The sequence below is a fragment of the Sciurus carolinensis genome, chromosome 2 (assembly GCF_902686445.1).
Source record: "Sciurus carolinensis chromosome 2, mSciCar1.2, whole genome shotgun sequence".
NCBI lineage: Eukaryota > Metazoa > Chordata > Mammalia > Rodentia > Sciuridae > Sciurus > Sciurus carolinensis.
The window spans coordinates 10,680,775-10,691,297 of NC_062214.1; the positions used below are offsets into that span (position 1 = coordinate 10,680,775).

At 62.9% G+C, this 10,523-nt stretch overlaps 1 protein-coding gene across 1 annotated transcript; it reads right to left on the reverse strand.

The window, feature by feature from the left end:
- Positions 1-584: 584 nt before the first annotated feature.
- Positions 585-2,592, reverse strand: Cebpb (CCAAT enhancer binding protein beta). The gene has a single exon (XM_047541375.1). It carries the CDS (start codon positions 2,157-2,159, stop codon positions 1,131-1,133), a length of 1,029 nt encoding a protein of 342 aa, XP_047397331.1. The 5' UTR covers positions 2,160-2,592; the 3' UTR covers positions 585-1,130.
- Positions 2,593-10,523: the final 7,931 nt, after the last annotated feature.

Consider the following 10,523-nt stretch of genomic DNA (forward strand, 5'->3'; position numbering starts at 1 on the left):
GAACCCTGCCCCCACTCCCTCCACCTGGCCCAGTCTCCTCCAGCTGGACAGGAACACACACCCCAGTCAGAGACACACAAACAGACTCGCCCACGCACGCGCGCACACGCACACACACCACCAGAGTATTTTTTAAACAGCCCACCTGGCTACACTTACCAACAGAATCTGCCCTGACTCGGGCTGACAGGACCCAGACCTGACGCTCTTCCAAAATCACTGAACTGCCTGGCCCCCAAAACTCCACGCAGGGGTCACAGGCCTCCCGGCTCCTCCAAACCCACACCTGCCACTCAGGGGCGGCCAGAGACCCCAGACCCGCCTCCCCAGGCAGGATTCCCAGCCAGCCCTTGTCCCCAGCACCCAGGGTGCTGAGTCACCCCGAAAACCTGACCCAGCGCTCTGCTCCCCATCTGCCAGCAGACCCTGGGGGGAGCAGCGAGGAGGAGGAAACCCAGCTGCACACCCCCACCCAAGCACTAAAAGTCCAAAAATAACCGCAGCCCCCTCACAGCAGAGGCAAAAACAAGCTCGTACAAAGCCACCGCAAAGAAAAAGCCGAAAGCCAACTACTGCCCCCAAAAGGCTTTTTAACCATTCTCAAAAAAAGTTTATTAAAGTGTTCTTACTTAATGCTCGAAACGGAAAAGATTCCCAAAATATACATACGCCTCTTTTCTCATAGAAATAGATTTTTTATAATACAAAAAAGACCAAAAAAACAACGAAAACAACATCAACAGCAACAACCCCGGAGGAACATCTTTAAGCGATTACTCAGGCCCGGCTGACAGTTACACGTGGGTTGCGTCAGTCCCGTGTACACGCGCGTTCGGCCATGTTCCGCCGGCCGATTGCATCAACTCGGAACCGGCCGCCCGCCGGCGCCCGCAGCGGGGCGGGGGCAGAGTTCCAGCGCGTCCGCGCAGCGACGTCTCCTCTCGAGTGACCCACGGCGGGCGCCATTGCACGTGCGCTGGCCCGGGCCAAAGTGTAGGCAGAGAACACAACGGCGAGTCTGCCCACGGCTCCCCGCGCGGCCCGGCGCCCCGGCGCCCAAGTTCTGCCGGCGCCGCCCGGGCGGCGGCGGGGGCCGGCCGGCCGGCAGGGGGACGCGCGCGGGGGCCGCGCTAGCAGTGACCGGAGGAGGCGAGCAAGGGCTCGGGCAGCTGCTTGAACAAGTTCCGCAGGGTGCTGAGCTCGCGCGACAGCTGCTCCACCTTCTTCTGGAGCCGCTCGTTCTCGGCCGTGAGCTCCAGGACCTTGTGCTGCGTCTCCAGGTTGCGCATCTTGGCCTTGTCGCGGCTCTTGCGCACGGCGATGTTGTTGCGCTCGCGCCGGATCTTGTACTCGTCGCTGTGCTTGTCCACCGTCTTCTTGGCCTTGCTCTTGACCTGCGCGGGCGCCGGCGCGGCCCCCGGGTAGCAGGCGGCCGGGGGCGCCTTGGCGTCGGCGGGGCTCGGCGTGCCGGGCGGGCTGGACGACGAGGACGTGGACAGGCTCCCGCTGCTGCCGCTCGGCACGGCCTGGTAGCCGAGGTAGGCGCGCAGCGCGTACGGGAAGCCCGCCGCCATGCCTGCGCCGCCGCCCGGCGCCCCGGCCTCCTCCTTCCGCTTGCAGTCCGCGGGCTCGAAGCCCGGCTCCGCCTTGAGCTCCGCGGGCGGCGGCGGCGGCGGCGGGTGCAGGGGCGCGAAGCAGCCGGGGTGCAGCGCGCCCTTGGCGGCCCCCAGGCGCCCCAGACTCACGTAGCCGTACTCGGCCGCCTTCTTGCAGTTCTTGCCCCCGTAGTCGTCGGAGAAGAGGTCGGAGAGGAAGTCGTGGTGCTGCCCGGAGGAGGCGGGCGCGGGGGCGGGCGCGGGCGGAGCCGCCTCGAAGGTGTCGGTGGCCGTGGCCGGCGCCGGGGCCTGCGGCGCGCCCAGCGGCTCCAGGTACGGACTGAAGTCGATGGCGCGCTCGTGGTCGCCGATGCTGCCCAGCTCGCCGGCGGGGGGGCGCGGCCCGGCTCTGGCCGCAGGGGGCGCCGCGGGGGCCGCCTTGCCGCCGTACGCAGCAGCCAAGCAGTCCGCCTCGTAGTAGAAGTTGGCCACTTCCATGGATTTAAAGGCAGGCGGCGGCGGCAGCGAGAGACATGCTGGGTCCCAGGCCACCAGGCGTTGCATGAACGCGGGTGCCCGGGGAGGGGGCCTGGGGCTGCCCGCTCCGGCCGGCCCGCAGGTGGCGCGGCCTCCCGGCTCCGGGCTGTCGCCTCTGTGCCCCCGCCGCCGCCGCTGCTGCTGCTTCTGCTGCTACCGCCGCCGCCGCTGCCGGTGGCAGCTATTAGTGCGGGGGCTGGCGCTGGACCCTCCGATGGGTCCCCTTCCCGGTCCCGTGCGCGGCTCTGACTCGCTAAAGTTTCTCCGGAGCCCGGTTATTTATAAGGCGGACCATGGTAACCGCTGCGTCACTGGAGGCCGCCCCGGCCCCTCCCGCTGCCGCCGGAACGCGACGACCGCGACCGCCCGAGACCCCCGGGAGGGCGGCGGCTGGGCGCGGCGGCCCGGCAGGACTCGGCCGCGCGCCCTCCCGGGTGTCCCCCGACCGCGGGGGGCGGTCGCACGCCCCCTGCCCACCCCTGCCCGGCAGCCCCGGGATTGGGAAGGACAGGGGGAGGTGCGACCCCGCCCCCGGACCGCCCCCTCCGGGCGGGAGGCCGCGCTGGGAGGGGAGGGAAGCGGGGAGGGGGCGACCCGGTCGCCTTCCCCCACCCCAAACGCGGCCGCGGCCCGCCCCCTACTGGAGGAGGCCGTGGTTTCTAGACTGTCCCGGCCAGCTCCGAGGTCCCAGGGAAGGGCTCGCCTGACCCCGCTGGGACCCTGGAGACCCCGAGCCCCAGCTCCGGCGCCTGGAGAAGGGACCATCCCCGGGACCCTTCCTCAGCTGCCGCCCCGCCCTGACCCCCACGCGATCCCCAGCTCGTGGAAGGACAGGAATCCACGCCGGTGGAGACTCCCCTACAGCCACCGCGGGTATGAGGACCCTGGGAATGGGGCTGAGGCCAGGGGCGTGCACCGCGGGGGCTTTGGCCCGGGTCGGCGGCCGCGCGCCTCCCCTAGTCCCGCCCGCGCACCTGCCGGTCCGCTGAGACCACACCCAGCTCTTCTCCCGCCCTGCTCCACCCCGACCTGGGCCTCGGAGAGGGTGGAAGGGGTGGGGGCTGCGTGGCTGTGCCACACTGTGTCACTGTGAGTCACTTCTCTGAGCTTCGGCGAAGGGTGTTGCTACTGTCAGGAGCAGTACTGTCCCCACACAGACTCCCAGATGCCACGCTTGATTCCTGTGACCATGGGGCGGGAAACGTCAGAGAGAAGCCGACCCCCACGGAGGCAGGAGTGGAGGGGAACACAGCAGACCCCAGGTTACAGGGCCTCCCGTCCTCCACCCCGTCATCCCAAAGGAAGAGCTTTGTCCCGACCTACTTGCCAACTCCTGAGGCCACAAAGGGGTGGGAGCAAGCCAGACCCCACCTGGGCGGGACAGTGTGCAGGAAACAGAAGGGACTCCCCCAGTTTCACCAAGTCCCTACTCTGGCTGTAGGGTGGGCCTGGGCCAGGGTGCTTTTCCACCCTGCTGGGAAGATCTTTGGGCTGCCCGTCCAGGCCGGGACTGGAACAGCCTGGGCCTCCACCACCTGCCTCCTCCGCCAGCCCGCTCAGTTCAGAGGGCTCTGTGCCCTCCCAGGCCCCACACCTAGGCCACTGGAGCAGCTCCCTGGGCCCACCTCTGCCACTCTCAGCCCCGGCCACCAGGCAAGAGCTCCGGGAGCTGCCTGGAGCTGACCCCCGGCCCACTGACCCCAGCCCTGGCCCCCGAGGGCTGGCATGGATTGCTCAACCCTCAGCTTTATCTGCTGAGCTGGGGTGACCTCTGCCCCCAAGAGCTGGAGAAATGACATCTCTGTGTGCCCTTGGGGGTGGGGGGCAGGGAGGGACAGGATAAAACAAGGGCCCTGCCTGCCGGGTTCTGTCCTTCCCAGCAGCCTCTGGGCTGGGGAGGGATCAAGGCCCAGAGAGGCGTGGCAACTTCCCCAGGGCCACCCAGCCAGGCCTTCCTACAAAAACAGATTCAAGAGCAGGCTGGAGGGCCTCAGCCTCCAGAGGCCTCCCGCCCCGCCCACTGTGGACTTCCTCCCCAGCCCCTCCTGCTTGTCCCCTCTGCCTCAGTTTCCCCAGCCGCATGCTCCGGGGGCGGGCCCTGGGCAGTAGTCCTGGACCTGGCAGTGGGGGCATTTGCCTCCCTGTCCCCAGCCCTCCCTGTGTCTCACCCTGCTCCCCCTTCACCTTCTCATGACCAAAAGTGTCTCCCCTGCCGCCCTGCTGTCTGTCCCTGCTGCCCCCCAGAGCCAGCCGTCAGGACGGGATTTCTGTGCCGCCCCTCCAAGCCCAGCATGCGGCACACAGAAGGTGCTCAGCAGATGGGCAATGAATGGGTGGAGCAGGCTGAGACGAAGGTGGGATCCCCTGTCAGCTGGGCTATGCGACCACACGCAAAACGCCCTCGTGAGCCTCCACCCTCAACCCTGCCCGGCCTTTCTGGGTTCTGGGGAAAATGGAGTGAGTCCGCAGCATCTGAAGCTAATTGGAAGATCTGCTGTGTGTCCTCTATCGATCTTCTTCCCTCTCTGATCCTATTTTAGTTCTCTCTGTGTGTTAACTAACTTAATTCTCCTGTGATTTGCAGAGGTGGGCCCTGTTATTATCTCCACTTTACAGATGAGCAAGCGTGGCCCAGCTGAGCTTAGGTGTGTCTGCTCAAGGTCACCTTGAGCAAGGGATGAGAAGTAGCATTTCCAGCCTGGCCTTCCTTTGGGATTTGGAATTCATTTCTCTGGGTCAGACAGTGTAAGTCCGACAGACTGGATGGAAAACCAGAGCCCCAAAGAAGGGTGACCTAGGGTCACACAGTGAAGAGGCAACAGGCCAGTCCCCAAGGACCAGATCAGCCCCACCAGGGGTCTCGAGTCTCTGGCCTCCAGGAGGAACGTGCTCCTTTCTCACTGCCGGCTGCTGGGGACGGCCATCCCTGCCTGCAGGGCCCGTCCAGGGCAGCCCAGGGTCTCATGGGGAGAGCGCCAGTGCGCCCTCCTTTACACCAGGCCTATTGCTGCACAGATCCTGCTGCCCGCCACTAACGCTGACCCTTTCCCCAGGAAGGGGAAGGCTGGAGCCTCACGCCCCTGGCCGGGTCCGAGCCATGCCTGGGCGGCTGTGCCGGCTCCTCTCGGCCCTGCAGGCAGCCAAGCCCGGACCTCCCTCTCCCTTCCCAGGTGCAGAGTGCTCTGGGAGGGGTCTCAAAGGGCAGCCAGTGACCCATCCCACCTGGAGATGTTCAGTCCAACCCATGGGCTTGTGTGTGGTTTGTAGGGTTGGACTTGAACCCAGGGGCGTTTAACCACTGAGCCACATCCCCAGCCCTTTTTATTTTTTGTTTTGAGATAGTGTCTTGCTAAGCTGCTGAGGAGTTCGCTGAGTTGCTGAGGCTGGCCTTGAACTTGTGGTCCTCCTGCCTCAGCCTCCTGAGTTGCTGGGATTACAAGCATGTGCCCCTGTGCCCAGCTAGAGTTGATTTTTCTTAAGTGAATTTATTGCTAATATAAAAATGATCAGGGGGCTGGGCTGGGGCTCAGTGGCAGAGCGCTCACCTAGCACGGTGAGGCACTGGGTTCTATCCTCAGCACCACATAAAAATAAATTAAATAAAGGTATGTGTCCACCTACAATAAAGGTAAAAAAAAAAAAATCAGGAGACTTCACACCTTAGTTCAGATTCCCAGCTCTTTTTAAACCCAAAAGCTCAGGCCGGGCCCACATGGCAGGGCAGTGGTGGCAGGCAGGGTCTGTGGGGCACAGTGCCCTCCTCCCGGGGCTCATGCCCCACGCTGCTCCTCTGGAGCCTCCTCCCAGGCTCAGCAGCTTGTCCTTATCCCCATTCGCAGGACACAGAGGCTCCCGTGTCCAGCAGGTGGCTACCGAGGGGCCAGCAAGGGACCCCCAGGCTGGAAGACAGCAGCAAGGGCTGGGGTCTGGAGCCCAGGGGGGCTGGGCCTGTACTCCTGCTCCTTCTAGGGGCCCTCTTGGCCGTGGTCCTCTCTGGCCACATCGGTGTCCCCTCCAGGCCTCGGGACATGAGATTCCTCTCAGGGCTCGGGACCCCTGGCCCTGGGGCAGCCTCTCCCTCCCCTGCCCCACAGGGGCTTGGCCGTGGCACGCTGGCAAGAGAGCCGGGACCAGGGACCAGCAGCCACATCCCTGATTCCATGTCGGGCCTGTTTCCCCACCTGCCCAAGGGGGCTGGCGGCGATGAGGCCCCGGGGCTGCCAGTGGACATCCTCAGATCAGACCTGGAGGCCCCAGAGCCCTGCCGGCCAGCAGGGAGACTCGCCCGGTGTCTGCTGCCACCATGTGGCGGGCCCTGGCACTGCAGGAGTGGTCGGAGCGGCCCACTGGGCTCCTTGCTGTGGGACACTGCGACCAGCGCTGTGGGTGGGACAGCTGCTCCCAGGACACGAACAGGCCCTAACAGGAACAAAATGTCCAACAGATAGAGGAGGGGTGCTCCGCCTCCGAGTGGCCGTCAGCAAGTGTCTTCTGGCCATGGCCCCGACCCCAGGGACGCACCGGTGAAGCAGGCAGAAGTGATTCCGGGTCCGGGAGAGTCGAGCTTCTCCTGGGAAGGACACAGGATGAGTAGGAGGAGTGAGTAGCCTCCACATCGTGTTCAATTCTGGAGAAAAATGCTGCAGGGGAGGGGGACCAGGAGTGCCAGGGGACTTGACTTACCTTAGAGTGGTTCCCAAAGGGCTCACTGGCATTGGCAGAGACCTGACTGCACAAGGGGAGTGGGCCTGGCAGGGGAGCAGCAAGTGCAAAGGTCCTGCGGTAGCAGCAACCCAGCCCTGCACGGCGGTGGCTGAGTAGAGGAAACCAGCAGGGAATTATGTCAGAGAAATAGTGGCGGCCACACCACCCCCTCCCCAGCTTTGTGGGCCACCGTCAACACTGGCTTCAACTCTGGGTGACCAGGAGCCACAGAGAGTGCTGAGCAGAGCGCGGGACCTGACTTGGGCTCTGACGGGACCTCTGCTGCAGGCCGCTCCCAGGCTGCAGTGGAGGGGAGGCCAGAGGCAGGCCTGTCGAGCTGGCCAGAGGTGAGGCTGGACCCCACTGGGGTGTTGGCCAGGGGCCTGGGGTCGGATGCAGAAGGCAGGGTCTTCAGGATTTGCTGACGCACCTGATTCTAGATCAGCCACTCGGTGGACTGCACCACGGCCACTTAAAGCGACAAGGCCCGGGACACCCGAGCACGGGGGCAAAACTAAACTGCACCAACGTTAAGGCCTGCGCACGGCATACGGTCGGAGGGTGTGCAGGGAGCGCGGAGCCGGGGCGAGTAGGTGCAGGTCCCGAGTCTGACCTACTCCACAGGTCCAGGGGACACAGGTCACAAGGAAACACCCTCATAAGGGACCTCGGACTGGGCGGACATTTCTCCAAAGACACACAACCAGCCAGCAGGCACGCGAGAAGATGCTCACCATCACCGAGTCACGTGGGACCCGCATTCCAAGACCACGCAATCCACGTCACCCCATTAGGAGGGCGACTGTCGAAAGCAAAATGAGGCATCGGGAGGAGGTGCGGCAGCTGTGGGAAAGAGCCCAGCAAAGCTGCTGTGTGGCCCAGGAGCCCCATTTCTGGCTGTGTGCCCAAAAGAGTTGAAAGCAGGGCCTTGAAGGTGTGCGTGCCCATTCCCGGCAGCAAAGAGGTGGAAGCAGCCCACCCACAGAATGAGCACAACGTGGTACCTACCGACCGTGGAATACTACTCAGCCCTAAAAAGGAAGCCGATTCTGTTACATGGTACATGGATGAACCTTGAAATACCATGCTAAGTGAAATAAGCCAGACACAAAAGGACACAGATGGTGGGGCACCATGGCACACACTATAAATCCCAGTGGCTTGAGGGGCTGAGATAGGAGGATCACGAGTTCAAAGCCAGCCTTAGCAACTTAGGGAGGCCCTAAACAACTCAGTGAGACCTTGTCTCTAAATAATGTTTTTTAAAAGGGCTGAGAATGTGGCTCGGTGGTTAAGGCCCCTGGGTTCAATCACCGGGTACCAAGAAAACAAAAAGACCTACATGGTCTGGGGGTGGGGCGGGGGGCAGAGCTCTTGCTCAGCATGAATGAGGCTGTGGGTTCAATCCCTGGCACTGCAAAAATAAAAAATAGAAATAAAAGGTAACAAATACCCTGGTGGCACTTGTGAGTCACTGAGAGTCGGCAGAGCCACAGAGACGTCGCTGGCCAAGGACTAGGGAGAGCGGGAGCAGGGCTGGAGTTTAATGGAGACAGTTTTCGTCTGGGAAGACGCAGGGTCGGAGGTGGGTGTGGGGGACGGTCCACCGTGCGCGGGGACTTGGTGCTGCTGACTTTATGCGTGAGCAGTTCAGATGGTAGATTTCATTTTTGTATATTCTACCACAATTTGTAATAATAATAATAATAATAATAGGGATAAAGGACAAGGTGGATCGTCACGGGGACCTGGGAAGGGCCCCCATCCATGGCAAGTGGCAAGGGGACCCAGCAGAGGAGGCTCCGGGCGGATCGTACTGGCCCCAGGCCTTGGTCATCAGCGGGAGCTTCCTTAAGGTGACGTGCTGCAAGGAGCGGGAAGGGGCTCCCGGGCCCCTGCCACAGTCCTGATGGAGGTGGGACGCATCCCGGCCAGGAACTGCAGGCGCGGACACCACAGAGACCCCCACGCTCCGAGGCCGGGGACGCTGCGGCCCGTCACTGGCTGTCCTCGCAGAGACACGAGGAGAACCAGGCAGCCCCGGGGAGGAACTGGATGGAGCTGTCCCTCGGAGCGTCCAGGGTGGCGGGAGCCCTCAACCTGGGCCAGGCCACTGGCTGCCGGCAGCCACATGCACGCCCCTGCGGGTGCTGCCCCACCTGACCGCTTCCTCTCCACACCACGGTGGGTCCCAGCCAGGTGGCCCTGCATGCCCAGGTCTCACGGCTCCACCTTGCAGGAACGGCTCCTGGGGCCTCAAGCCCAGCCTGACCCTAGTGCCCCCGGCCCCACACACAGTGGCCTGGAGCAGGTGTGAGGAGGTGCTCAGTGATTCGAGGGCTCAACCCAGGGAAAGCAGCCCAGCCTCCACCTGCTGGACCTGCTGGGCCTCCACCTGCTGCGGACGAAGCAGCCGGGCTCTCTGGGCACCTGCAGTCGCACTGCCCGGAACTGTCAGCAGGGGGCGCATGCGCCCGCCACCCACCTCTGCAGCTACTGCCTGAGCCAGGAGACCTGGGTGAGAGGGAGCAGGGACGCAGGTGGGCACACACACAGCTGGTGTGCCTGCTGCGTCACAGGGACAATGTCCCAGCTGTCATCCAGTTTGGGGGTCCACGTCAGCAACCCCCAGAAAGTGCAGGCCCCTGGTCAGGTGGGTGCCCGGTGTCTGCCAGGTGCTGAGGAGCTGCACGCTGGTCCCTCACGGCCAGCCCAGCCCCAGCAGCCAGGCGGCTGGCCTCTGCTCTCCGGGCCTCAGGCCAAAGCTTCCGTGTGTCCTGGTGGTGTGTCTTTCCCCTTGTCTCCCGTGCCTGTCCCCTGGCCTCTCTCCCACCCTCTTACCGAGGCAGCTGCTCTGCCTCTGGTGTCTTTTGTTTGAACGTGTCCCTGCAAAGCACATGCGTCCCGTGAAGGGCCATTGGAGCCTGGCTCTTCCTGGGGTTCCACCGGGCAGCAGCCTCTGCAGGCTCTGTGCCCCTGCTGGACGCACCTGGTCCTGCATGGTCCCTGTTGTGGGCACCCTGTCCCAGCCGCCCCCCCACAAGTCATGTGGTGCCTCCCCAAGGTACGGACTTGGCCCAGTACCAGGTGCTCTGCAGAAAGCCTGGCCCTTGCATGCCGCCAGCTGCGTCCAGGGGTCCTAGGTCACCCCCTTGCCACAATCCACTTTTTTGTACTAGGTACTTTACCACCGAGCCCTTTTTTGTTTGGGGACAGGGTTGCACCACCAGGTCCGGCCGCCACCCATCTTTAGAATATTTTAATTTCAAACTGATTTCAGGCTTGAGGAAAAGTCACGGACACACACACACACACACACACACACACACACACACGGTTCATATCTTCCAGATTCCCAAATGCTCTGCCACATTTAATTTCCCTCCCTACTTCCAAATAGGCTGTTTTTTGGTTTTTTTTTTCCTGACCTGCCAAAGCCTAAGTTGCCTCTTGGAATACCTCAGGGTATATTTCCTAAAAATAAAGCATTCTCTTAAATGACCACAGCATCAGGAAATCGATGCTGATATGCTACCATTATTATCTAATCCACAGTCCCCATTCCAATGTCACCATTTGCCCTCAGAACGCCTCGTAGGTCCCGGATGCACTTGCATTAGCTATCCTGTCTCAGTTGGACAGTTCCTCCGTTGTTTTCGGTCATGACCTTGACACTGGAAGAGGACA

Bases quoted from the DNA above. Each gene is read 5' to 3' on its own strand.
- Cebpb (XM_047541375.1), bottom strand. From the start codon at position 2,159: ATGCAACGCCTGGTGGCCTGGGACCCAGCATGTCTCTCGCTGCCGCCG.